The 27,821-nt window shown below is 45.7% G+C and overlaps 2 protein-coding genes across 5 annotated transcripts; one reads left to right on the top strand and one right to left on the bottom strand.

Moving 5' to 3' along the window:
* Positions 1 to 146: 146 nt before the first annotated feature.
* On the bottom strand, positions 147 to 27,821 carry LOC112569818 (ankyrin repeat and death domain-containing protein 1A-like). Of its 4 annotated transcripts, none has more exons than XM_025247824.1 (16): positions 27,666 to 27,821; positions 24,003 to 24,205; positions 20,559 to 20,662; positions 19,637 to 19,735; positions 18,953 to 19,050; positions 17,970 to 18,074; positions 17,647 to 17,745; positions 17,055 to 17,153; positions 16,831 to 16,929; positions 16,563 to 16,661; positions 15,528 to 15,626; positions 15,256 to 15,354; positions 14,848 to 14,943; positions 3,992 to 4,190; positions 3,596 to 3,724; positions 147 to 3,041 (listed from the first exon to the last, which is right to left on the bottom strand). In XM_025247824.1, exons 6-16 carry the CDS (start codon positions 18,066 to 18,068, stop codon positions 2,956 to 2,958), a joined length of 1,203 nt encoding a protein of 400 aa, XP_025103609.1. In that variant the 5' UTR covers positions 18,069 to 18,074; positions 18,953 to 19,050; positions 19,637 to 19,735; positions 20,559 to 20,662; positions 24,003 to 24,205; positions 27,666 to 27,821; the 3' UTR covers positions 147 to 2,955. The 4 variants fall into 4 exon arrangements, with proteins under 4 accessions (XP_025103609.1, XP_025103600.1, XP_025103619.1 ...); XM_025247815.1 differs by lacking the exon at positions 27,666 to 27,821 and adding an exon at positions 26,403 to 26,927; XM_025247834.1 differs by lacking the exons at positions 3,992 to 4,190; positions 27,666 to 27,821 and adding an exon at positions 26,403 to 26,927.
* On the top strand, positions 9,708 to 10,419 carry LOC112569835 (uncharacterized protein F54H12.2-like). The gene is made up of 2 exons (XM_025247854.1): positions 9,708 to 9,905; positions 10,083 to 10,419. The coding sequence occupies exons 1-2, from the start codon at positions 9,772 to 9,774 to the stop codon at positions 10,297 to 10,299; spliced, it is 351 nt and encodes a 116-aa protein (XP_025103639.1). The 5' UTR covers positions 9,708 to 9,771; the 3' UTR covers positions 10,300 to 10,419.

The following is a 27,821-nucleotide window of genomic DNA, read 5'->3' as shown; positions in this document are numbered from 1 at the left end:
GCTGCTTTTAATGAAATGAGGCGTTTTTTGTTTTTTAAACTAGTAAACTTGATCTCAGAGAGAGAGAGAATCAGTCAGAAAAACAATCAGTCCAGATTTTGGGTAAAAAAATAAAAAAAAAAACAAAAAACAGAGAGACGAAAATATCAAGACGAATTGTTTTAATAACTTTATTAAAAGAGAGGACAAAGTCAATATCACATAAAATCGAGAATATCACAACATGAAGTAGTTTTTTTTTTTAAAATAGACCTCAGTCGGTGGGTCTTCGTGTGGCAGAAAATTGAAATATCTAATTAAGCGAAAAATGTCTCGAAAACATTAAGTAGATCCGTGTGCTTGATAAGCCGGGGGCTCACCTGCGTTTATCCCTACCCGCATGTCAGGTGTTACACCAGCAATACTGTCAGGCTGACATGAAGACCACCCAGGACCGTGTGCTGGGCGAGCGAACGGGTGAGTTGGGTAGGCGAGAGAGGTAGGTGGGCGAACAGAAATATTGTTTCATGCAAGCACCAAACGCGACCATGTATCAAGTGAGAATTCTTTAAATAACCTTTCTTGGATAGCATGATACTCAGTCCTTGAGACTGACATCTCTCGCCCACGCTGGCTTCAGTATTTCAGTAGTAGTCTCGGATGTCCGAAGTGATATTTCATATCAGTAAAACACTTATGATCGCGCGCCTCTGTGTGTATGTGCGCGTGTGTGTGTGCGTGTGTGCAGTAGCCTTCACTGCTGACTTGGTGTTAAAAGAACAGGTGTCACATTTTACACATGAGTTCCTAGTCAAGCATTAGGTCGTCTCCCATCACACAGACACACTCCAGCAAGGTGCTCCCGAGACAATATAGCAGTTCAGCTAAGCACAAATCCTACTGTACAACTATGCAGACTTTTGGCAGATAAAAATATCCATTTGTATCCGTTTTTTTATTATCATCCTTTACGCCTTATGCATGCACCTATGCATTTTGTACATGCTTGTCTGATTATTTATCTGTAAGGTCACCAGTCGATTCGAACATTTACCGCTTTGGCCAGCGCACGAGACGATTTGACACCGATCATTTACTCCAATACCAAAATATATTTAAATTAATATTTATAATATATATATATAAAGTAGTATTTGCGTGAGGCTTCAGGCGGCTGGGTAGTTTTTGAAATTCTGGATTGGCACCCATCTTTTTCATTAACGGGGGGAGGGCTCTAAGAGGTAAGCACCATTTAGCACTAAGGAGCCACTCTCTCCAAAGACGGCAGCTCCATGACAGATATCCATCAGGATCGCAGCAGCAACAGCAGAAATGGCTAGGCTGGATAGGATGTGGCATAGCCATAACACCACGTTTACTACGGAGTAAAATCTGTGCAAATCCCTTATACCGATCCTACTCTGCGGATGTGAAGCATGGATTCTGCTTGACAATAGGAAGCAAGAGCCTGAGGAGGCTGCTCCGTGTCTCCTACAAGGAACATAAACCAATGACTTGGTAGGAAGCGCGGTTGCCACACTCGTAGGACACCAGGAACATCTACTTGCAACAGTCATGTGACGTAGGCAAGTCTGGTTTGACCATGTGACCGAGCATAAGACTGGATTGGTCGTCCTGACTTTTCATTACTGATCTACGCCCTCACACACACACACAGCCCCATCGTGTATACATAAACTTGCATGTAAATGAGTAGAAATCACTCTCCCCGCGCCCCGCCTTCCCCTATTTCACTCAAAATGTTCACTGTTCTACAAGTCTGACTCTCCATCGGTGTGTATGTGTGGAGGGAAGGAGAGTCGAGACAAATTATAGGGTTCTGTAACCATGACGACTTTATTTTTCAAGGCTTTACCGAGTTTTGGGACCAGCCACTTCTGTAAACGGTTGTCGAATCGACTCGTGCGTGATCAACTTGGTAAATAGTCGAATCGACCAGCTCCCATTTCTAACCCCATCTGACTCGGTGTGCTATCCAACTCTGTATTTGTGTGTGTTTGTGGGTAAGTTAACGACTGTTTGTAAATCTGCAAGGATGGAAGAATACGGATAATACGAAGATGAGTAAAGATGTGTGCTAGTCACTTTGCGAGGCTGGTATGATCAGCAAAGGAGTTGGCTGAATGCAGGTGAATTTTTAATGTTCTTCATATTTGTCTATGGCGGGCAAGCCTGCTCAAAAGTGCAGTATCAGTGTACATGTACACACTACAAAGATCCCGTTCCTGTGTAGCGTGGCGCTGTATTCGTGTCAAACCTCTTCCGGGTGTTTACCCTGCCTTGAAATAGCTTCAGGGCTGACAGGGTTCTTCAAACTCTCTTCAACTTGTCACTAATGTCAGTGGCATAAAGTCTTGTCGCGGTCACACCATGGTGTACATCACCAAGGATCAAACTTTCCCAAAGACAGATCAGTCATTTGCCAGTAACGACAAGAAACAGTTCCACATCAGCAACTGCTTGAAATGGAATAGAAATTTGAAGGAATATTGAAACTTTAAGCTACGGTTTTTGAACCTGCACAAGGTTTAAAGTTGACATCAGTGATGTGTACGCAGCCAACTGTGACAGGTTGTAAAGCAGATGAAACGCGATCAGCGTGCACTGGTAATACAATAGCACCTTCGTAACGAAATGTAAAAGATGGCTACCACTGACTTACGCAGAAAATGTTTAAATACAAAACACAGGCAACGAGAGTAGGACGTATATGGCGACTTCTCCAGACAAACTTCTAGAAGCCATGTTAAGCTTGCTGCAGGTCACGTGACTCTGATGACGCGCTGGCGAAGACGAACACATTTAGTGTGTCTGAGCAATGTTGTCTGGGAGGCAGACCGCGAATATGTAGTGGTTGCTGCCACCTGGCCCCATCTGAAGTCGGCACAACTGGTAGTAGTTACGGCGAACTGTCTGGCACTACCGGGAGCAACGGCATGAACGCATTAGCTGTTGCTAGGAAACGGCACACATCATGGGAGAAGGAGTGCAGGTCTTCTCCTTGTCCACTGCTGCGCGGTTGACCCGTCTGCGGATCTGCTCTGTAACATAAACATGAGCAGGGTTCAATCAAACGACCGTTTTCACGAACAGATGAGGAAATAAGCGGGGAGGTGAGAGAGAGAGAAGGGAAGACATGATCGTTGTGTGTTTGAGATTTCAGATGGAAGGAGAAGACAGAAGAAAATGCGAGGAGGAGACAGAAGTAGCTGCTTTCCCTCCGTTTAAAATCCATGATCCCGCCATCGCACTTGCGTATCTACCGACTGAAAGGCAGCGCAGCTGTTATTAAGTTGCTAAGCAACCGATTTACCAAAAGTTACAGAATGTAAGACATCTGCGCTGGAAAAAGATGAAACTGAAGGAAAGTCTATCACACGAAGAATGAATGCATCATTTAATGCTGTGGTCAGGAAGGCTTCGGGTGCACTACCAATGTGGTCATTTGCCCTGTCTCTAAAAAGTCCCAGACTCCTCAACCTGTGAAAGATGAAGAGTACCCACCAGAAGCTTTTGAAAACTCCTACATCCACCCCACCCCCGAACCCGACCCTGCCAAGGAACTGTAAAAAAAAAAAAAAAATCAGCGACTCACCCGCAAGCTGTCGCCTTCCGATGGCCACGAGAGCCTCAAACAGAAGTTTGACCACATTCTCATCCTTCCGGACTCCGTGCAGCCAGATGGACAAGAGGCGATAACCATGCTCACGATAGCTGTTGGGGCCTGAAACATACTTGTACAGCTACCCCATCCGATGCAGCTAGCGACATCTCTTTTTATCCATCGTTATGTTGATCATTTTGAAATAGGAAATAAGGTCTCTACAGACACCACCAGAATGTAAGGTACTCCTCTGGCTAAATCTTGATCTTTACTTTCACAGAGACTTCAAGAGTAATAAGTTTAACTGAACAAAAGTTTTCCAAATAAAACGTAATTTAAACACCAAGAAAATAAAAGTTCATCATGTCTGGCATGCCATCACTTTACCTGTGTATTCATGCTCTATCGCCCTCACGTGCTCGGGTGCAAAGTTCCAATGTTGCGCCAACAGCTTCCAGTCATTGGGGCGCAGCTGGCGGGTAGCGAGCCGCCACAACACCTCTCTCATGGGACCAGCACATGGATGAGCGGGTTTACGGAGGTACAGTTCCGGGTCAACGTACCCGACGTCCATGTCTAGGTATGCCTGGGTTCGAGGGCGACAGTAGTATAGGCATGTTGTTTTCACCCCTTATTTGGGGAGCCGGAAGGGGAGCCGTGACGTCACAACCGCCGGAAGTTGCACGGGGGCGGCCATCTTGCCGGAAGTCCCTGTGGGTGCGGCCATCTTGATGAGGTCATATCCGTGGTGGCCATCTTGTCGGCCATCTTGCCGGAAGTCGCATGGGTGCGGCCATCTTGATGAGGTCATATCCGTGGCGGCCATCTTGTCGGCCATCTTGCCGGAAGTGGCATGGAGGTGGCCATCTTGTCATACCCCCCCACCCCACCCTCCCCCACACCTCCCCGTACCGAGAGTGACTCGCCCCTTGGTGACCGGGGGCGGGTCGATAAAGTGTCGCGTGTTTGTTTTATTACCGCAATGATGGATCCGAGGTGGAAGCATCCTTTTACGTGCGTCGTAGCGGGGCCTACCGGCAGCGGAAAAACGTGTTTTGTGGTTCGCTTTTTAAATCATGTGAAAGATATGATGACTCCTCCCCCTGATGAGGTGGTGTGGTGTTACGGCGAATGGCAAGCGGGATATCAACGCTTAGAGGGAGTGACGTTTGTAGAGGGTTTACCTAACGTAAACGATTGGCGAGTGATAAGCACCGATTGTCATCATCGATGACTTGATGAGCGAAACAGATCAACGTGTGACTAAGCTATTTACAAAGGTTCTCATCATCGCAACTTGAGCATCATGTATATCGTGCAAAACCTGTTTGGGAAAGAACAAAGAGCAGAGGACCATCAGTTTAAACAGTCATTATCTGGTCGTCTTAAAAAACCCCAGGACGCTTCTCAGATCACCCACCTCGCCAAACAGATGTACCCTGGAAAACTTAAATATGTCAGGAGAGTTTTAAGGACGCGACATCGGCGCCTCATGGTTATTTGCTGTTTGATCTGCGACAGGAAACACCGGATCATCTACGCTTAAGAACAAACATTTTTCCACCGGAGCAACAAGTGGTGTACGTTCAAAAATAAACATGTCGGCACGCATCGAGCGAAATATGTCTATGCTGAAGTTGTTGTGCGGTGCAAACCAAAGGTCATCAAGCGGTGCTGAAAGGAGCCTCCCCCGACTTGATCAAGGCCGTCAGCGAGTGTTCTCTTAACGTTTTTTAAAAGGGCATGTTTATCTCACTCCAGCTCAGAAAAAGCGACTGAGCAAGTACAAAGAGGACTTGCGGCTCCTGGCACGCAGGAATACTTCTGTGAAACGCCGAAAGCAGATTCTTCAAAAAGGAGGTTTTCTTTCTTTTCTTTTAAAAACCCATTTTGGCCGCCTTGGGAGGACTGGTGGGAGCGTTTACCTCCAACGAGTAATCATGGAACACACAAAAAACTGATTTTGATGGATCCGCCGAATGATACCACCACCACCACCACTGTTTCGGATGCCATGGGTCAAAGTTTGACAGACATGGATGCACAGATGCGCGATATTTTGGAGCGAACGGATCTCAGTGTACACGACAAAGCAAATCTCTACCAGCAAACGTTGTGGCGGTTTTTGAGCAGGTTTGGACAGTACAGAAACAGACCTTAGGATGGTTGACGTGAGACGCAAGAACCAACGGACACCATCACCACACCCTCACCACCACCACCACCCCACCATCACCACCGTTGTGCAAGAAGATCCCGTAGAGGCAGAGGTCTGGGAAGCGTCCCAAAATCGATGAAGAAAAAGGCCGAGCGACTGTTGCAGCACTTTAAACGAAGCCCAGAGCTCACTTGGAACGATCGGGGTGAAATTTTGCATGAAGGACAGGCCGTCAAAAATTCCAACCTCGTAGATTTAGTGATGAAAGCTGTTCTCAGAAAAACGAAAACGTGCTAGAAACCCGCGAGGCTGGGAAACTTTTGCCAAAGCTCTGCGTCGAATGAATGTTTCTCAAGACTTGGTCGGCCATCCTGACCGGTGGAAGTTTATTACCGAAAAAGAAGAGACGGTGAAAGATGTAGAGCGTCCGACCTGGGAAACGTTGTAAGCGATGGGTAAACTGGCACAACACTATTACACACCACGGCAACCGGGTGCTTTTGGAGGTGTTGCGGGCTTAGCGCGCGTCACCAAGTTAAAACCAACGGTCGTCAAAGAATGGCTGAGTCATCAAGACACGTACACCTTGCACAAACCCATTCGTCGCTCTTTTGTACGCCGGCGCATCATCGTAGGTGGAATCGATCACCAATGGCAAGCAGATTTGATCGACGTGCAAAGACTAAAGCAACAAACGATGGCTATGCCTATCTTTTGACGTGCATCGACGTTTTAGCAAGTTTGCCTGGCGTGGAACCGCTCAAAAAACAAGACAGGTCCTACTATGGTGGAGGCTTTTCGACGCATTTTTTTCTACGGGTCGCAAACCCAGAAAGCTGCAAACGGACAAAGGAACCGAGTTTTTAAATCGAACGTTTCAAAAATTTTGAAAAGAAGCTCACGTTGACTTTTTTGTGACTGAAAACGAAGACATCAAAGCTGCCGTTGTGGAGCGCTTTAATCGAAGTTTGAAAGAAAAGATATGGCGATATTTTACCCGAAAAAACACACTGAGATACAAGGACGTTTTAACGCCGTTTGTACAGGCCTACAATCGCTCCTATCATCGCAGCATCAAAAGAGCACCTGTAGAAGTCGATGCCGATAACCAGGAAGACGTGTGGCAGACGTTGTACGGTGACCAGCAACAGCAAGAGCGTGTGACAAAAACGATGACACCAGGAGACCGCGTACGAATCAGCAAGGCGAGGTCAAATTTTAAAAAAGGTTACCTCCCGGCATGGACAGAGGAACTCTTTACCATCAGTCGCATCTATGATTCCGAACCCACCACCTATGTCTTGAAAGATGACCACGGGGACGAACTGCGCGGAACGTTTTACAGCCAAGAACTACAAAAGGTCGGCGCAAAAGACAAGTATCGAATCGAGGAGATTTTAAAGCAGCGTGTGGGGGCAGGAGGAAGAAGGAGTATTAGTTTCAAATGGTACGGTTACGATGCCTCATTTAATTCTTGGATTCCGCAGTCGTCGCTCACCGGTACTGATGGAAGGCACAACACCACCACCACCACCACCCCCACCATCACCACCACCACGACCACCGACTGGCGTGTGCGCATCATGGGACGTCGAATTCCTCGAAGAGAAATTGTATTTTTTTGCCAAATGATCCTTATTTATGTCGTGGTCGGCGTTTCGCTCTTTAATTGACACGTGGACACGGAGCGGACAATTTGTGGGTGGCTTTGCTCAGTAGCTGTCTCGGATACGTGCTTCCAACCCTGCTATCGACCCTCCGCCTTCTGCTGTTTTCAAACCACTAAAAACAACAACATGTTTTATCTCACCCTACCCAGCAACAGCTCGATGGAATATTATCCAGACAACTCTGCTAGTCACTATTTTAACTAAAACTTCCTCAGACCATCGACTTGGAGCGAGAATTTGAGGTAGGACTATCAGAAATTCAACTTCCCAATTCGTATCTCAACGTGGCCAAGGGAGATTTTTGGATCGAATATACTACTCATCTGCCTTCTGAAAATGAAGTAAGAGCCAAAGCAAGGTCACCAGAGAAAAAACGAGTCGAAATTCCTGGTGGACTGTACGATTTCGAGCGAGTATTTTGTGTGGTTTCTCAACACTGTTTGTCAGAAAAGCCTTCATCGTGCTTCGGACCCTTTGGGCAAAGAAAAACGCCTGTGGATCGAGTACGAAACGTGCCTCCAAAGCACGCACATCAAGCTGTACGAGGAAAATACGACGATTCGGCTGAGTCCGCGCTACAGCGAGGTTGGGATTTTCAAGAAACACGTTTTTAGGAAAAGGAGACTATTATTCGACCACGAATGTGGATCTGAACGAAAATTTTAAGAGTGCCTACATCTACTGCGATCTGGTCAGTCCGCGCGCCGTGGGTGACGTCATGGCCCCGCTTCTCCGCATAGTGCCCATTGACGACAAGACGCAAGACGTCGTGCATTATATCTTTGAAAACCTCACTACATCCCACTCAGCCGGTCAAATTTTAATTCGGTGGAAATCCTTTTAACGACAGACACGGGTAAAGAGTTTTCATTAGCAGGAAGTACCATCGTGACGCTTCATTTTCGTCGGAGGACCACTTCTAGGAAAAAAAAATGGTACGTTACACGCCGTATCATAGCAATCCTAAAATCTACGAGGACTACTACTGCTCTCAGGTCGGACATGGCTTGTCTGTGTTTGCCGGTGGGCGTCACATGCGAGGAAGAGGACTTGGGAGTCTGTTTGAGCAGCGTAGGACGCATGATTCTTCTTCCGCTTGTCAAAAGAGGTGGAAAAGCTTTGTTGAAAGAAGGTCTACACACCGGCGTTCAGGTTGCTCAGGATGTGATGTCTGGTCAAAATTTTAAGACGGCGATACAAGAACGAGGGAAAGAAGCAGGCAAGCGTCTGTTTAACCAAGCCGTCAGTGCAATATCAGGATCCGGTGCGCCCCCTGGCGAACCTGCCCGAAAACGTATAAAACCAACATTTCACCGACGACGTGTTCAAAAGAAGAAAAAGAAGACGACGAGCAGTACGGCAGACATCTTTGGTTAACATGGCTCTCATCCACCCTAAATCTTGCGAGAGCGTACATTCCGGACTAGACTTGTTTTCCGTCCCTCCTACGCAAACGGCTGTCGAGGAAGGTTCTTTTGTAGAGTATTACCCGCTAAGTGCCATCTCGACAGGGGGCTCCCATCGAATTTGTATCAATGGCGCCACAGAAGACTACTTGGACCTCAGCAACACCTTTTTGCACGTCAGAGCCAAAGTCACCGAGGCTGACTGGGTCAGATTTGGCCGACGGTAAAGACGTCGCTCCCATCAACTACTGGTTGCACAGTCTGTTTTCTCAAGTCGACATTAGTTTAAACGACACTCTCATCACATCTAGCGACAACACGTACCCGTACAGAGCTTACCTGGAGGCGACGCTAAACTTTGGTTCTGAGGCCAAGAAAGGACATATGACAGCTGCCCTTTACTACAGAGATTCAGCCAACCACCTAGATGATACGCAAGGAGACGCAAATGCTCGGCCTCAAGATTCGGCGAGACATGAGTGCTAAAAGCAAGGAAATAGACATGATGGGTCGTCTCCACGCAGACATTATGCATCAGGAACGCTACATGCTACCAGGGTGGACGTCAAGATCAGACTGATCCCGTCTAAAGCCGCTTTTAACTTGATAGCTCACGACGAAGACGGAGGATATCGCAGCACCATCACACACGCTTCTCTGTTTGTCCGCAAGGCCAAACTCAACCCTGCAGTGTCGCTCGCACACGAAAAGGCGTTAGAAAAGGGAACGGCCAAGTACCCCATGAAAAGGGTGGTGCAAAAGACTTTTTCTATTCCAGGAGGACAACTGTCACACGTTCAAGACAACCTGTTTCTCAGTCAATCTTCCCACGCGCATCATCATCGGTCTAGTGGATACCGTCGCTTTAACGGAAAATTGAAGGCGAACCCGTTCAACTTTAAAACACACAACCTGTCCTTTCTTTGTCTGTACATGGATGGACGTCAAGTGCCTGCCAAACCGCTGATGCCCGACTTTGAAAATCAACACCACGTCAGAGCTTATCATGGGTTGATGACGGCTACCGGTCATACAGGACGAGATTCGGGCAATCACATCGGTTACAGGTATGTTTTGTGTGTGTGTGTGTGTGTGTGTGTGTGTGTGTGTGTGTGTGTGTGTGTGTGTGTGTGTGTGTGTGTCTGTGTGTGTGTCTGTGTGTGTGTGTGTGTGAGAGAGAGAGACTCTGTGTGTGACTCTGCGTGTGTGAGTGCGCGCTACACGTTTTTGCCTTTTTGCTTCAGGGACTTTGCGCTGGGCTACACCCTCTACGCGTTTGACTTGTCACCCAGTTTGGTGGACGGAGACCAGTTTGAGCTGGTCAAGAGCGGTGCGCTGCGACTGGAGCTAAAATTTAGCGACACCTTACCCAACCCTGTTCATGTGATTGTCTTTGGTGAACTCGACAGCATGATTGAAATTGACCGCAGTCGTCAGGTGCTGACAGATTTTTCAGCATGAACACGCGTGAGATTGCAGCCATCCTAGGCTCGGACATTCATGCTAGACGAGTGTTTAAAGGTGTGTACCCTAGAAACAAATTGCCAACTCACCTCTCTCCTCGCCGTCCAAGTGCCTTCATCATCAACACCGGACACAGCCTCTAAAAGGGGAACACTGGGTAGCCCGTGTGGTTTGACGACTTGGTAAAGCCGAGTACTTTGACAGTTTTGGTCTTCCTCCACATCATCGTGACATCAACCACTTATATCGAACTCACAGCATCCGAAGTCGTTACAACGATCGTCTGTTACAAGACTTGACGAGTTCAGCCTGCGGGCTGTATGTGCTATATTTTGTGATGATGAAAAGTCGCGGTGCAAGTCTCCACAGGCTCTTGGCTCCGTTTCACGCCATAAACCTCCGGACCAATGATCGCCTCGTTTACAGAATGGTTCGACACCTACGTCACCGACCAACCCTCTCCATCCCTCTATAAAAATAAAACACCAGTCTCTCTCTTGCACGTCTCAGCTACACCACACCTCCACCATGGCTCCTGTTGACCAGAATGCTTCTTCAACGATGTATCCGCTCGGCAAAGATGTTTTTGCTTCTGTGCGAACGTGGAAAGGCATCGTCAAAATTCACGTTCGACACTACACGGCTCCCATCAACGGCAAAGAGGGACGACGTTTGCCCACCCAAAAAGGAGTAGCGATGGACTCACAACAGTTTCAAAATTTGCTGAGGGTCCACAAAAAGCTGGCCACCGACTATCGCAGGCAGACAGAAAATCTTCCCGATACGAAACGACCCAAGATGCTTCGCGTCGACAACAACGAAGAAGAAAAAGACGATGATGTGCTTTTTCCAGATGACCCAACAGTGTAAAAAAACTTTTGTGTGTGTGCTCCAAAAGAGTCTCGCCCGCCTCAACCTTGTCCGGAAAAAAAAAAAAGCCTCGCAACGACGACACAGTGTGAACCTTTGTGTGTGTGAACCGATCGACAAAACAGAGACGTGTAAAAACAATAAGCTACTCAAAAAACTTGTTACCGAGTGTACAAACGTACCACAATTTTTTTTTCTTCTTTAGACTGCTTGTTGAATAAAACGATGTCTTAAATGCTACAACAGTTTTTTAGTGTGTCTGTGTGTGTATGATGGATAATGTTGTTTGTGAGAGGAGTGCAGTCAAACCACCAGCGGTCGTTCACCTTTGTAAGATTAATGTAGTCAATGATGCTGGCAGACTGCTGATGCTACCTAGATGACACGTTAATTACCACCATTAAGATCAACTGTGATGAGCTGTAAAAATTAATGTTGGTCTATTATGCTGGCAGACCGCTGTCCCCTCGGGCACTCATCTGTCATTCAGCTTTTTGACCACGTCAGCGCATGTAAACCACGCTCTCTGACTCGCAGCCAGTCCCGAACAAACTTGGGTTTCGACTATAGTATATATATACCGACTTCACAGCTTTTCTAGTCCCTGTTGATTTTCCAACGCATAGCAAAGGAAAAAAAATGTCTAATCCAAGTTTTCTCCAAAGTCTCATCAATATGGTCAACGAGGCCATAGCGAAATACTGTAACGGGTGCATCACCAATCACCCATCGCAGCACCAGCACCCGTGCATATCCATGACGTTTGAGGAGGCGGTAGATATTCACTTGGAAACAATTTTAGGGAAGATGAACAGCAAATTTTTGGCTGGGGAAGAACCCGTAGAAAAAATGCGTCGAAAAGCCTCCACCATAGTAGGACCTGTCTTGTTTTTGAGAGGTTCCACCCAGGCAAACTTGCTAAAAACGTCGATGCACGTCAAAAGATAGGCATAGCCATCGTTGTGTTGCTTTAGTCTTTGCACGTCGATCAAATCTGCTTGCCATTGGTGATCGATTCCACCTACGATGATGCGCCGGCGTACAAAAGAGCGACGAATGGGTTTGTGCAAGGTGTACGTGTCTTGATGACTCAGCCATTCTTTGACGACCGTTGGTTTTAACTTGGTGACGCGCGCTAAGCCCGCAACACCTCCAAAAGCACCCGGTTGCCGTGGTGTGTAATAGTGTTGTGCCAGTTTACCCATCGCTTACAACGTTTCCCAGGTCGGACGCTCTACATTTTTCACCGTCTCTTCTTTTTCGGTAATAAACTTCCACCGGTCAGGATGGCCGACCAAGTCTTGAGAAACATTCATTCGACGCAGAGCTTTGGCAAAAGTTTCCCAGCCTCGCGGGTTTCTAGCACGTTTTCGTTTTCTGAGAACATCATTCACTAAATCTACGAGGTTGGAATTTTTGACGGCCTGTCCTTCATGCAAAATTTCACCCCGATCGTTCCAAGTGAGCTCTGGGCTTCGTTTAAAGTGCTGCAACAGTCGCTCGGCCTTTTTCTTCATCGATTTTGGGACGCTTCCCAAGACCTCTGCCTCTACGGGATCTTCTTGCACAACCGGTGGTGGTGGTGGTGGTGGTGGTGGTGGTGGTGAGGGTGGTGGTGATGGTGTCGTTGGTTCTTGCGGTCTCACGTCAACCATCCCTAAGGGTCTGTTTCTGTACTGTCCAAACCTGCTCAAAAACCGCCACAACGTTTGCTGGTAGAGATTTGCTTTGTCGTGTACACTGAGATCCGTTCGCTCCAAAATATCGCGCATCTGTGCATCCATGTCTGTCAAACTTTGACCCATGGCATCCGAAACAGGTGGTGGTGGTGGTGGTATCATTCGGGGATCCATCAAAATCAGTTTTTTGGTGTGTTCCATGATTACTCGTTGGAGGTAAACGCTCCCACCAGTCCTCCCAAGGCGGCCAAAATGGGTTTTAAAAGAAAAGAAAGAAAACCTCCTTTTTGAAGAATCTGCTTTCGGCGTTTCACAGAAGTATTCCTGCGTGCCAGGAGCCGCAAGTCCTCTTTGTACTTGCTCAGTCGCTTTTTCTGAGCTGGAGTGAGATAAACATGCCCTTTTAAAACGTTAAGAGAACACTCGCTGACGGCCTTGATCAAGTCGGGGGAGGCTCCTTTCAGCACCGCTTTGATGACCTTTGGTTTTGCACCGCACAACAATTTCAGCATAGACATATTTCGCTCGATGCGTGCCGACATGTTTATTTTTGAACGTACACCACTTGTTGCTCCGGTGGAAAAATGTTTGTTCTTAAGCGTAGATGATCCGGTGTTTCCTGTCGCAGATCAAACAGCAAATAACCATGAGGCGCCGATGTCGCGTCCTTAAAACTCTCCTGAACATATTTAAGTTTTCCAGGGTACATCTGTTTGGCGAGGTGGGTGATCTGAGAAGCGTCCCTGGGGTTTTTAAAGACGACCAGATAATGACTGTTTAACTGATGGTCCTCTGCTCTTTGTTCTTTCCAAACAGGTTTTGCACGATATACATGATGCTCAAGTTGCGATGATGAGAACCTTTGGTAAATAGCTTAGTCACACGTTGATCTGTTTCGCTCATCAAGTCATCGATGATGATCAATCGGTGCTTATCACCTCGCCAATCGTTTACGTTAGGTAAACCCTCTACAAACGTCACTCCCTCTAAGCGTTGATATCCCGCTTGCCATTCGCCGTAACACCACACCACCTCATCAGGGGGAGGAGTCATCATATCTTTCACATGATTTAAAAAGCGAACCACAAAACACGTTTTTCCGCTGCCGGTAGGCCCCGCTACGACGCACGTAAAAGGATGCTTCCACCTCGGATCCATCATTGCGGTAATAAAACAAACACGCGACACTTTATCGACCCGCCCCGGTCACCAAGGGCGAGTCACTCTCGTACGGGGAGGTGTGGGGGAGGGTGGGGTGGGGGTATGACAAGATGGCCACCTCCATGCCACTTCCGGCAAGATGGCCGACAAGATGGCCGCCACGGATATGACCTCATCAAGATGGCCGCACCCATGCGACTTCCGGCAAGATGGCCGACAAGATGGCCACCACGGATATGACCTCATCAAGATGGCCGCACCCACAGGGACTTCCGGCAAGATGGCCGCCCCCGTGCAACTTCCGGCGGTTGTGACGTCACGGCTCCCCTTCCGGCTCCCCAAATAAGGGGTGAAAACAACATGCCTATACTACTGGCGACAGTAATAAACCATTCAACCTTAATGCACAAAAATAATGACCAGTGCAAAAAAACTAACACTAGTTATAAAAGTTGTAAATTCTGAGACAGTGAGCGTATCGGAAAAAAAACCAAACTGGTGTGACGACCGCTCTCCACACAACAACAAAAAATAATCTTAATATCTCTTTACTTTTCCCGAGAAATGTGTGTACAATTCTTCATTTCTTCGTGTGCTTCCAGTAAAATCATATAAAAAAGTTTGTCCATCGACAATTGAGATTAAAATTTCCCTCTCTAAATTATTAATCACAGCGCCATATACTAATAAATATTATATATAGCCAAATACTATTACCCACAACCCAAGATTTCTCAACAATGTACGAACGTGACGTAAAGACAGGAATAGGTTAAAGGTCACTTCCGCATGTGTGCTTAGTCACAGCTGCCGAGCGCCGTGCCCTCTGACTCACCCTGGCGACGCCATAGTAACGCTGGGCCCGGATCAACATGTCGACGATGGCCACGTGGTTGCCACGTGCAGCGAGCTGCAGCGCGCTCTTCCCCGACTGAAAAAAGAAGGGCGCGGCGTTAGAGACAAAAGCTTTCTTCTGTCGACAGTCGACCCCACCCTTTCATCGGCTGACTCGGGTGAACCTTTTTATTATGCGAGATGCACGCTACCCGTTGGTTTCGATTGTCTGCGTGAAAGTGTGTTGATGGATCAGCTAACTGGAAAGTGAAATAAGAATTGTTTATATTGTATATGACTGCGTTACATGATTGCTGTAATTGACATAAACAACAACACACACAGAAGAATGCTGATGGTTTTATGAGATTCGTTTTGATGGTTGCATGACCATGACTGACCCGCCTACCTTCTCACGTGCTTCAAGACTAGCTCCGCCAGCCAAAAGAACTTGGACTACTTCCAGGTGCCCCGACTCCACACCTACGTGCAAGGGAGTCTGCATCCGCTAAAATACAAGAATTTCAGTTGAACCAATCGTAAAAAAAAAACTCGCCTACTCTGATACTGGTAGCATCCGTTAACTTATGTCTCGTGAATTATAACCGTTGTAATAGTAACAAAGCACGTAGTAGCCACACATAGTCGAGATATTGCTCACTGCCACCAAACAAAACTCACAAAATTCGGAAGGTCTAGCTCACACTCGTTCTCCACCAACAGAAGCGCCACCTCTCGGTGATCTCCAGCCGCCGCCAGATGAAGTGCAGTGTTTCCTTGCTGGGTGGACAGACATTGAAACATGCAAGTTCAGTGTTAGCGTGTATGTGTATGTGGGCACGTGCTACTTTCGCGTGAGAGAGAGGAAAAGAGAGAGAGGAAGGAGATCAGCGCCACAGCGCAACTTACTCTCACCTGAAATTCAATTTTTCTGAAAAGATCCATCAATCCAGGTTTCTGCAGCTTAGTCATTTGCATAACTACCACTAAATCATTTGCATAGCCACCACCACATTCTTTGCACAGACGCCGGGACTGGTTGTCAGACCAAGTTAGCGAGGGCCAGCGGCCTGACTGATGCCGAGTAACATGTTGACAAGGCAAACAGCCTGGTGATGCCAGTACCCCGCCAGTGCGCGTGCAGTCCAAGACGTGTGCCATCACACATGGCATCAAGCACCCAGCTAGGGCCGCTGGCAAATTATTTAACAATAAATTATTTAACCGAATTTATTTAAGCCTCAGCTTGCTCATGAACCAGGAATGACGAAACAACACTTTAAAGATTAATAGTGATGTTTCTATATCGTTAAGAAAATGTATTTTGGGTATTGAGGGAAGGCTAGAATACAGAGTTAAGATTTTGTATCTGCTGTTCAAACCTTGCACATGTACATCCGAAGATTACACCGACCTACGACCTCGACATTCTAAGCGAACGAAACAATCTCATCCTTCCTCCATTGGCTGTCGAAGTGAGCACTCGCAAAGTCGTCATCTACTCCTAAAGTAATCAAGTACTCGCAGCTGTCATCTACTCATAGTCATGTATCCATTGCTGTCATCTACTCACAGAGTTATCATAGTCATGCACAGTCGTCATCTACTCATAAAGAGTACACGTCTTGTATTCACACTCTGTTATCTACTCATAAGTAGTACATGTTTTGTACTCACACCTTGTCTACTCATAAATAGAATATGTTATGTACTCACAAAATTCTGCGCGTTGATGTTGCAGCTCGCCCTGAGCAGACTGCGGCAGATGCTGGCATAGCCCTCTGTTGCCGCAAGATGCAGGGGTGTGATTTCTTTCTGGAAAGAATGAAAAATAGAAAAAAAAGTTTTTCCTCCCACTCGTTTGTTCTTAGCAGCTGTCGTTAGAAACCGTAACTTTTACTCCAGAGTAAAATAAAAGAGTAGTTCGTTTATGACTTTGCGAGACTATGAAGGCCTAGGTAGTTATTAAACAAGAAGCACTCACGATGGTCTCGCAGTTGGGGTTGGCCATGTAGTCCAGGAGAAGGTCAACGACCTCAAGATGGCCGTGCTCTGCAGCCATGTGCAGCGCCGTCCTCCCCTCCTGTTGTCAAAATACTCAAAGTCATTGAGTCGGACACATGTAGTGAATGAAGAAGAAAGCAAGGATAAAACTGATAAACTGATAAACTGCCACAACAAATAAACAAACAAACAAAAGCTGATTACCACGTCCCGGTCGTCCACCTCGACTCCGACCAGAAGGAGACGCCGCACGACCTGACCGTGACCCTTCTCGGCCGCCAAGTGCACCGCCGTAGCTCCAGACTGCACAGTGGAGTAGTGTATTAGAGAATAAGTGATTTAAAATCGGCTACATTTGTTTGTTAACGAGAAAATATCTCTGACAGTCTTATTCCCACCCACCCACCCCCCACGCCATTTGCCATTCATCTTCGTGATGTTAGCCCCTTATTCATTGTGTTTACTTACATTCGTTCAATTGATATAGCTGATAACTTGCTACCATATCTCCCTCTTCATCTCACACACTCTCAATCTTCGGTTGTCAATCGCCAGTTTTCTGATAATCGCTGGGCGGCCTTGGGGCGCAGTGGTTACACCTCTTGTCACCAATATAGTGATCGGTTGTCCTGAGTTCAGATCTCGTCTAGGGCACGGTGTTCTTTCTCTGCGTGCGGCACATGTTTATATGGCCGGCTGCTAGACTGTGATGTAGGTTTGTTTCCAGGCCGGCTTCAAAGTAGCGAATTCTCCTCATCCATTCCATTCGACACACACTTCTACGAGCCTGTCTCACCTTATCCTTCTTCTGTATCTGGGCCCCCATCTGTAGCAGTTTGTCCACGATGTCCAGATGGCCTGCTTCTGCAGCTAAGTGTAAGGCTGTTCTCTCGTTCTGCATCGCGCGCACAAACACACATACAAACACACACACACACACACGACATCGTAGTGATAAATGATAGTCCTCTCTCGTCCTTGCACACATCGGTATTAACCTCTCCATGTTTAACATGTCACATATAAGCCTAAATATACGACAGTTCATGACAGCACGCGACTGAATAAGAAAGCAGGAGACAATAAGATAAAGTAGGTAAGCACAAGGCAGTAGTCTACCTTCTCCACGGCATTGACATTGTCGGCCTCCAGGGACTCGAAGACAAAGTTAATGACATCAACATGGTTGTTGGTGGCCGCGCAGTGGACCAGGCCCATACCTTGCTGAAATATTCCAACGGTTACTGGTCACTGTGAGTTTTACATGTACTCAAGTTGTCGTAAACAAGATTTCCATAATAGGCAATAAATGTATGATAAAGAGAACACCAAGAAGTCAGTCTCTCTTTAGCTTTGAAAATAAGAGAAGAAAGGGAGAACAAGAAACTTAAACATCAAAAATACAAATAAAGAGAAAAAAACCGAATAAAACACTATGAATATGAAAAAGAAAGAAAAGGGAGGCTTAGAGTTGTGCATAGGTATATTTCATACGATTCATGATTTTGTCTTAATATTTATACAGTATACATCGGTTGTTTATCCCTTCCCTCTGCTTCCATGTTCCGATCCCTGGGCCATTGCACGGCTCCAACATGAAGCCAAGATGGCTGTAATATGCATCCAGCATGGCTGTAGCCTGACTCCAGCATAGCTCTAGCATGGTTCTAACATATGGTTCTAGTAGACTTTGAGGCTGGAAGACGCCGCCATGTTGCTCTGTCTTGCTCTAGCCGCAAACAGTTTCAGGTCACGTAGGTGAGGGCATCGGTGAACACGTGTGACCTCTAGGTCACATGCACTCTCCTGAGCCAAGCATGCAGTTTACAGTGGACAGTTCGGTGAGGAAAAGGTTACCGTTGGCTCCTCTAAATTTCCTGATGGTGAATTTTCTAAGACTCACATTCTCAACAACTGCACGTGCACAAACATCTGTTAATGTTTTTACGGACTGTTATGAACGTTTGTAATATTTACTGTGTCTGTCCTGGCAATGTAAAACACTCAAGATCTGTTTTGAAGGCATCCAGTGAGATTGTGCTCTGTTGAAGGCTTAAAGTGCAAGTGCTATGGGTGCTGTTTGTGGACCTGGTGGTACGAACCTTGTTGGTACTGTATTTGCAGGCGCCAGCGTTGACCAGGAGACGCAAACATCCAAGTGTCCAAACCAAGCTGCCCACAGCACTGGACGCATCCCGTACTGGCACAACAAAAACGAGAAACACATTTACAGAACGGTGGCCATGATAAGACCTCGATTACGGAACAAAAATTCAAATCTGCATACAGCGATATAAGTGCACACAAAAACTTGGAAAAAAACTTAGAAAGGAAAAGTGACTTTCTGCCACACACTTAGAAAATGACAATTAAACGGGTATCTTACAACTCCATACCATTATGAATTATAAGGCTACGAATTCGAAGGAAATGCAAATGGAAACAAATCGATTGTGAATCCAGATAAGAAAGACAGGTTAAAACAACAGATCAATCTCCCCATTTGACTTCTGCTGGTTAGCTAAATAAATAATGAATTTCTTTTTTAAAATGAGTTCAGCTGTATCCCTCTTGACAGGAATCCGACTAAGTGCAAAGCTCTTTCCATTTCTAAAGACAAAACAAGTTTTTCATTTTCTTTTTTTCACGTGCTCCTTCCCATCCACAACCACCCCTCCTTCCTGCTTTCTTTTATTTCCTTTGAGGCGTTTGAGCTGAACAGTCCCTTTCACTGAAGTTTCGTTTGAAGAACTGTAAGAAAGCAGTAGCAAGTCGATGAATCTGACCTTATCCTTGGCCTCCAGGTCAGCCCCGTTCTCCAGCAAGGCCTCTGTGACAGCCACGTGACCACAGGCGGCGGTGCAGTGGAGAGCTGTCCTGTCCAACTAAAATCAAACATGCAAATGTAAATGTATGCCATAATAGAGTAGCCACACTTTTGATATTCCACAATGATATGCTTCGATGCGCTTGCCTTAACTTTCGCCAACATGTTTGGATAAACACTGATGGAAAAGTTGCCAAAAATAATATGAGTAATGATACAGTTGTAAATAATAAACAGCTATTGCAAAAAAAAAAACTTCAATAAAGCTTCCAAGAATATTGAGACAGTAAAACAACAACAAGAATTTTTAATAATATTTGCTTAGAAGAATGAAAAAAATGATGATACCATAATATATAAAATGCATCAATAAATCACTTACTGATATTTGTACAGTAATAAAAAGTAATAATAATAACAATCCCTTATAAAGACACTGAAGATACACCCGTATAAGGCTAGGGATAGGGTTGAGGAATTTGAGGCTTGAACATAAACAGCTGCATAGAAATATTCCAGCGACAGCTACTTTTAATGATGATGATGCCGGCGACGTCGATGATGACAAGCAGACGCTATGGTGCTCAGACTGAGCTCAGCACCTGAATACACTTGATACTTGCAGTACTTACACTGGCTTCAGCATCTCAATACACACAGTAATTACAACACTTACACCGGCCTCAACACCTGAGTACACCTGATAACTGCTTACACTGAGTTCAACACCTGAGTGTACCTGATAATTGCTTACACTGAGTTCAACACCTGAGGAGTGTACCTGATAATGTTGCTTACACTGAGTTCCACACCTGAGTACACCTGATAACTGCTTACACTGAGTTCAACACCTGAACACACCTGATAATTGCAGCACTTACACTGTTGCGGCAGTTGATGCCCACTCCTTCTGCTAGGAGCTTTCGAACACTGTCGGCATCGTTGACAGAAGCCGCCTCGTGGAAACGCTGTTCCCTGCGAGACACTGCGAGAGGGAAACGACTGCATAAGATACCATGCTACGTGACACGCTACGTGATATATACGTGATTTATACGTGATATACCGTACTTGCGCTTTTATAAGTGCAAGCATGATGATGATGATGATGATGATGAGGAGGAGGAGGAGAGGAGAGGAGGAGGAGGAGAATTTAATTGTTTTATTTATTTAATTCAGCCATATTTATTCATATTTCTGTGTGTGCATGTGATAAAGCATGTGGATATACATAGTGTGATATGTATGCGATGGCTAGTGCTGCTGTGGCAGCGTGCATCAACAACAGTCAGGTCGGCTCCGGGGCCGCACAGCACTGCGCAGCAGGCCTTATGCAGCACGACCAGTGTTGGTCGCCGCGTCCACACCAACACGCAGTGTGCCAGATGACCACACTGTTTGTCTCCATGGCCGTCCGTGCTGTAACCAACCGCCAGATGACCACAGGCTGCTCTTTGTCTTTGCACATCCTGGTGCACACAGGGCGATGTGCGCGGCGCGCGGCGCGGACGTGGCGGCAGGACAAACTGCTGCTATTGATTTTAGGCGCCATCACCCCGGAGTCTGGTCCTGCACCACACTACCACTGCATCATGCCCGCTCAGCTGCTAAACAAGTCGTCCTCTTTCCCAGTAGATGTTTCCGAACCGTTAATAAAAATCTTTTTTCTGGAAATTCAGTCTGTAACCTTTCTTTTCTTCCTTCTCCATCTTTAACAACAACGACCCAACAAAACACTTATTTGAGGCGGCAGGCGGCAGAAGTCTGAATCAAGGAATATGTCCACTCTTATGTATGTGTGGGCTAGGGAAGGGGTAGCCGGGATACTTTGGTCATAATTCCAACTGACAACATCGCCAGCAGACTACATTATTTGTTGGAGATTTGCAGAAATCCCAAAAGCAGAAAAACCTGAGAGCTTTTGAATAAATGTATAGAAAATATTTTACTACGAAATAAAATGTGTTTATGGGTAGACTTTGTTTAGATGTTGGTTCTATAACCCATAACCTATACCCACGAAAAAATAAAAAAAAAAAAAAGGACATGTTTGGAACCTCGTACCAGCGCTGGGACTATCGTATCACGTGACACGCGTCAGTCCATTGGAAATGTTAGTTCATCGTGGCTCAATCGCGGTTAGTACAGGGAGGGCAGCGGAGGTAAGACAAGATATAATAGTGTTTCAACATCTGGTCACACACACACCAGTCGTTGGTTGCTCCATTAATATACTAACTACACCTTTTTTTAATTAAAAAAATCCACTCTATGTGTGCATTGTTCCCTCCGCGCTCATAACAGCATGGCGGCAAGTGGTAAATAATTATTTCAAGTATTGTATGCGTGCTGCTAGTTCAACGATGCACGTGCGCTGTCTTTGTTTAAGAGGAATAAGTCGATACCGCTTGCTGTGAGATGCTCTAGAAAACTGCCGGCTCCTCTTACACTTTCCCGTTACTGCTGCATGTTGTATGCCAGAGGAAGTATGACCGACGCAGTGCATGCTGGCTAACAAAAAAGGACTGTATGAAAACTTATTTTTTTACAGGCAGAATACGGTTACTAGGGCCTTGCTGCACTGAATTCTATTTGCTTCCTCTTTGCGACCGACTGACCTATCAACCGATCACAGATTTCAATGCCATGACTGAACACCTGACTCTAGTCACGTGATAAAATAGGCCAGCACGGACGAGATGACTTCCGGTATCCCCGCTGTGTTCTGTAAAAGCTGATCTGTCCAATGTTGATTGAATGCTATAACCTAAACAATAGGCAAAGTTAACTGTTAACCGACATTTTCTATTTAAAAAAAACTTCTTTTGAAAAAAAACTTACTTTTATTTCTACGGTTTGATCCAGTTTAGCATACTTGACATTCTGTCATCAAGACCCACATTATCAAGTCCAAACCAAGATTTTCAGACTAGAAGAGAATACTAACACTGACAAAGCGATCTTGCAAAACGAACGAAAATTACAGACAAGAATTCCGGCGACACAGGGGAGATGTCCACTGACCACACTGCAGTCCACAGGCATAGTGGACACTAACACTAACACCACCCAAAGGGGCCAAAAACACTCGCAGAAATGGAAGAGCAGCTTATCCAGAAAGTACTTGTGAGTCTCCCAAGTGCAGATGAAGTATACAAGAAGGAACAACAACAGCAGCAACAACAACAACAACAACAACAACAACAACAAAACACGTAAACTAATTTTACAGAATAAAGTAGAGTTTTTTTTTAAATAGTGAAATCATTATAAACAAAAAAGGAACAGGCGTGGAAATCTGCTGGCAGAATGACTAAGTACCTTACTACCGGCTCCTCTACAGAACCATCAGTAAAATGTTCTCCCCTCTCGGTTCTTCATCTCGCGGGTCGATATCACAAGGATATTGTACATCCCCTAGAATGGTTTTTAAAAATGTGTTTACAGCCTGAGATGGCTGAGATGGGTATGACATTCAAGAAATATTCAGCATGCTTTGTGGTGTTCGCATTGAAAACTACTCTGCGCGGTGAGTGGGTCAAGCGTGGGAAGCTTGGTTCCTTTAGAATTATAACACGGTTTGCAACGCGCATGCGCGGTTTTATACATATATCTCTTGAGGACAGAGGTGCACGAGGTCATCACAGGAGGGGGTAGCAAAGAAGCGTACATCTTTAAATCTTTTTTTTTTCTTCTCCTATGTCATAAAGATCGGTTTTCCAAAGTCACCGCGGGATGTAAACACTTTTCTCTACCAACTGACAATTCCAGGATTGTCAAAGAACCTGAGAAAGACAAGATATGAAGACCAGACCGCGGACACTAGGGTCCAACTTGAGCCTCGCAGCCTGTAGTTTGTATTAAAGCAGACAACTAAATGGCTTCAGGCGAGAAATCAGCGAGAGAAGACGGAGATGGCGAAGGGATCAGAGGTCTGATGCCGGGCGCACGTGCGAGGGAAAATGCTAATCGCTAGAAGCCACCATTTCGAGTGCCCGGACCAAAGGAGGCCGCCTCTACAGATGTCTGAGGTATGAGATCTTCATTCGATTATACTCGCCAAGAGGATCAAAGGACCCGGATCAATAAACCCTCTAAAGCCTGTGCATAAATTTGGAAATGTGATTATCTTAACTTAAAATGAAACTTGTGTTTAACTGCGTCATTCGAAATGTCGACCTGGTACACACCCAACATTCTAGTGTAGGATTTCCACCAACAAAATAATGATTACGACACAAAGAACAGGTAGCCAGAGAGGATTTTATGAACTGTGTACAGTTTTGCATGTGTCTGGACACCGGGGAGACATTTTAAACACTTACTCTCGGCAGGCAGGAAAGTGGACACCTCCCACTCCATGTCTTTACTCCGTCGCTTGCTGTGGCTGTCCGTGTCGGCCGGCATGTTGCTCGTCCTGTGCACACTCCCTCACTCCTTTCCTTCTTCTTCAGTGCAGTTGCACTCACCTTAAGCCGCCACCCGGTACTCACTCAGCCTTGACGAAGTCACTGACAGATTCGGGTGTCTGCAATGACACAGCACAGCAAACACCCTGTTGACAGTGAGCAATGCCGGAGACTACACAAGGTAGGAAACTCAAATACTGTGTCATACCTATTCACACAAAACGGACACAACTTATCTGGGTCGTGTACACGTGTTTACGTGGTCGTGTGTACAGGTGTTTACGGGTCGTGTGTACACGTGTTTACGGGTCGAGATGTTTTGTGTATAGGGTCGAGATGTTTTGTGCATGTGTGTTTTTGTGTCGTTCCTTCCATGCCTACTTCCATGAAAAAGGGTGAAGGTTCGTTTCTTTGTAAGGGTACGCTTGGTGACAATAACGAAGAGGCTTTCTGCAACTTCCATTATACACACCATTTTATAGCAGCATCTGTAAATAAATACCAAAAGCTGATGATGCTGGAGTTACAGATATGCCCTCGGTGGTGGAGACAAATGTTTGTAGTCTCATATTTTGTATCGATTAAAAAGAAGGAACACTCAGCGTGACGGACTTGAGCAAGTTTGTCTTAGGTTTCTACTGTAGCTGTTTATCTGGCGAGAGGTTTACTACCATATGTTACTATGGGATTTTTAAAAAACCTTGCCTGGACACCAAATTTAATAGCTAAATCAGCATTTGAGTTCATAATATAAAACTGTGGTTTTAATACTTTAACAACGATTTCTTTTTTTCCCCACAAAATCCAGGAACTGTCTTTCTTTCGTTTTATTTTATTAACATGTCAGAAATAACTTGATCACCAATAAAAAATGAAACTTAGTTTTCGGCCGATCTGTTCGAAAGATTGGAGGGTGTGGATATTTGACTTCTGTTTCTCGGGTCTACTTTCGAAAACTCAGTGCATGTTTCCATCGACAATGTTTACTCATTCCTTCATGCACTGCAAGTCATCTGTCCTAAAGGCGCGAGATGAAGGTATTGACAAAGTACAGCAGACGGGGAGGAAGTACCCTTCACCCTGCCCCAGCCCCAGCCCCCACATCGGCAGGAGGCCAAACAAATTCCAGCAGCTCACGAACCAATTATAAAGTTGCTCCAGCCTCCTAATTTCATCCTTCATGACAGTTTTTAATAAGTATATCGAGGGGACAGTAGAGAGGTGTGCACGACGGGACGATCCTTGACAGTTTCCGGCGATGGTCGTTGGTTAGATCGATTTAGCCCACAGAAAGGTACAGATGCTACTGTCATCTTCATTGATCACATACAACATAATGCTGCCTTCAGCTACTACAGAACTCTACATATTACACATCACTACATTCTACATAATGCACATTATTAGGATGACATACTTTAGTGTAAGAAACGAAAATGTCTATCGCATGGTGAAGGTGAAGGGTCATAATGAGGAGTGTGAAAGACTTCTCATAAACAACTGAAATGTCAGCCAAAGATATTCAGGACTGAATAAAACAAAACCTTTGCATACAGAACAAGGCAGCAGCATACAACAAACAAGAGAATAAAGTGGTCAGACCAGTTTCTGTCTTCACCAGAATTAATAAGATGAAATCTTGAATATTTTTCATTTCAATGTTTGTGCTCTTTCTCTTTAAAGCTTTTCTCGGCGATTAATTATTAACTTTGATCCACTCTGTCTGACGAAAGGTGATAATGCTGCCAAACATCCATTCAGACATCAGCATCTAGACAGGTATTGATGACGATCGACATCGGTGTGGATGAATACCTCGTCTGGTTGACATTATTGTTGATGGAAACGGCTGAGAGACAAAACATGTTGCCTGGCATTGCTACCTTTCGAGTGATGAATGCAGGGAGTGTGAAGATGCCAGCAGGTGGCAATCACCCGCAGTCTACACAAGCAAGCATGCATTTCAACATGAAGACCACTGCTTTCACAGTCGTCTTGTTGTGAAGACACATTATTGTCTTGAATCTGACCCGCTTTTTTTTTTTTTTGAAACCGAAACAAGTGTAAACCTCACTGTGTGATGTCTCATCCTGTTAAACGGTTCCTTGAAAATCTCGTGCAAACGATACGATACAACAGCAACCTTGCACAGTAAGTGGTAACAGCAAGGATAGTACCACGATCACCATCACCATCATTAACCACCATTACCCTAGAGGCTATGAAACAGTATACCACGGAACAGTAAAAACAAACAAAAACAACCCTTGCTTCCTTGCGAGAAATTTGAACAAATGATGTTCGTAGTAGACTTACCACAGCAGTCTCTCACTCGAAGTGCCAGAAAAATCGGTCTAGCAGCCGTGTGAAGACAGTCAGGCCACATCGTCTGTTGTTGATGTGCGACGGTGGAAGCCCAGCACTGCTGACACTGCTGACACACTCTGAACGGTTGGCAGTGTCAGCTAATTGGCGATGCGCACACAAGCTCCAGACATGTCAATACGTGGATGCCACCGCACGCAAATCGCTCGCTTTTCCAAAAGCTGTCTGGAAGAAGCCTTCAATTCCACCTACTGCGACGCAACCGGAAGGTCCTCTGTTCACAACGTAATTGCCAAACGGCCAGCCAAGCTGTTTTGCTGCAGTTCGGAAGTGAGGGGTAAAAAAATATAAAAGTGATGGTCGAGGAACACGGTTCAAAAATGTGTCAGACAAGAACAAAACACGTCCAAGCAGACGACAGCTACTAAGCAGATCGGGAAAACAAGCGACCGGAAGTGCTTCCCAAACGGCAACTGCAAATAAGCAGACGTGGAAAACGAGGATAGAGAGACCGCATGTCCCAGTACACAAGAAGGTAGAAGAACAATTGAAAAAGAATGGAATGCAATCGATAGCAGCATGTTGTTACAGGCCTGAGTGAGGCTGTGTCCCGGTACCAATGTTCACTTCTCGATGGTTGTAAACTGCAGTCGTCGCATGGCGCACAATGGCAGCGCAGACAACAGCTTCAAGATGTCGCGCGGTGCTAGGATAACATCTAATTATTCTGGTCATCCCACTGACAAGTCCAATGCTCACATCAACAGGTTTGTCGGGTTTTCCTTTTCTTTTGAAACAAGTATGGTCGTATGCGACATTCACGAGTAGCCAACAGGATCTTGAGGTCAGAGTTCGTGCCTCGCCAGCGAACAATATTTGAGAAGAGAGTGGAACTGAATGGAATTTCCATCTCCAGCATATTCAGATCGTGCTGAGTAGTTGGGATGTAGTCTCTGCATGGTCAGCGTGCTCTTGTTTGAGTAAAAAATTCCTTGAGCAATTTTTGTGTAGAATTGACATCCACAGACAATACTAATACAGTTTTGCTGTAGTACGATGTGCTGGTACATCACCACGTCCGGTTCAAACAAACAGACGACAGCTTGTGTCAGCAGCTAGGTGAATGGTGCACAACTTGTACCAGAACACAAAATGTGATTAAAAAAAACAAATTACCTACGAATACAATGTATATAACTCTTGTTACAGGCCTTGGAAACAAGATTTCACTGCTTTACGATGGGAGCCACTTACCTTTGCACGAGGTCCCGGACCGTTTGTCATTTCCTGAGCGATGCCCTTTGTTCTCTGCCGACGTCTTCGCCATCGACAGACGTCTTCTTTGATTTTCAGGAGGCGTCGCCTGCTGATAGGCATTTAACTGAGTCGTAGACTTGGTCGGTCGATACA

This window comes from Pomacea canaliculata, linkage group LG1 (assembly GCF_003073045.1).
Source record: "Pomacea canaliculata isolate SZHN2017 linkage group LG1, ASM307304v1, whole genome shotgun sequence".
Taxonomy (NCBI): Eukaryota; Metazoa; Mollusca; class Gastropoda; order Architaenioglossa; family Ampullariidae; genus Pomacea; species Pomacea canaliculata.
This window is presented reverse-complemented; position numbering and strand designations above follow the sequence as displayed.

What these genes read in the sequence shown, in the direction of transcription:
- LOC112569835 (XM_025247854.1), top strand. Translation starts at nt 9,772, where the DNA reads ATGGATGGACGTCAAGTGCCTGCCAAACCGCTGATGCCCGACTTTGAA. An exon ending in GGCAATCACATCGGTTACAG is followed by an intron (nt 9,906 to 10,082) that starts GTATGTTTTGTG and finishes TTTTTGCTTCAG; the next exon opens with GGACTTTGCGCTGGGCTACA.
- LOC112569818 (XM_025247824.1), bottom strand. Translation starts at nt 18,068, where the DNA reads ATGGGCCTGGTCCACTGCGCGGCCACCAACAACCATGTTGATGTCATT. An exon ending in ACATCAACGCGCAGAATTTT is followed by an intron (nt 15,627 to 16,562) that starts GTGAGTACATAA and finishes CTGTCCACCCAG; the next exon opens with CAAGGAAACACTGCACTTCA. An exon ending in AGCTAGACCTTCCGAATTTT is followed by an intron (nt 15,355 to 15,527) that starts GTGAGTTTTGTT and finishes CTTGTATTTTAG; the next exon opens with CGGATGCAGACTCCCTTGCA.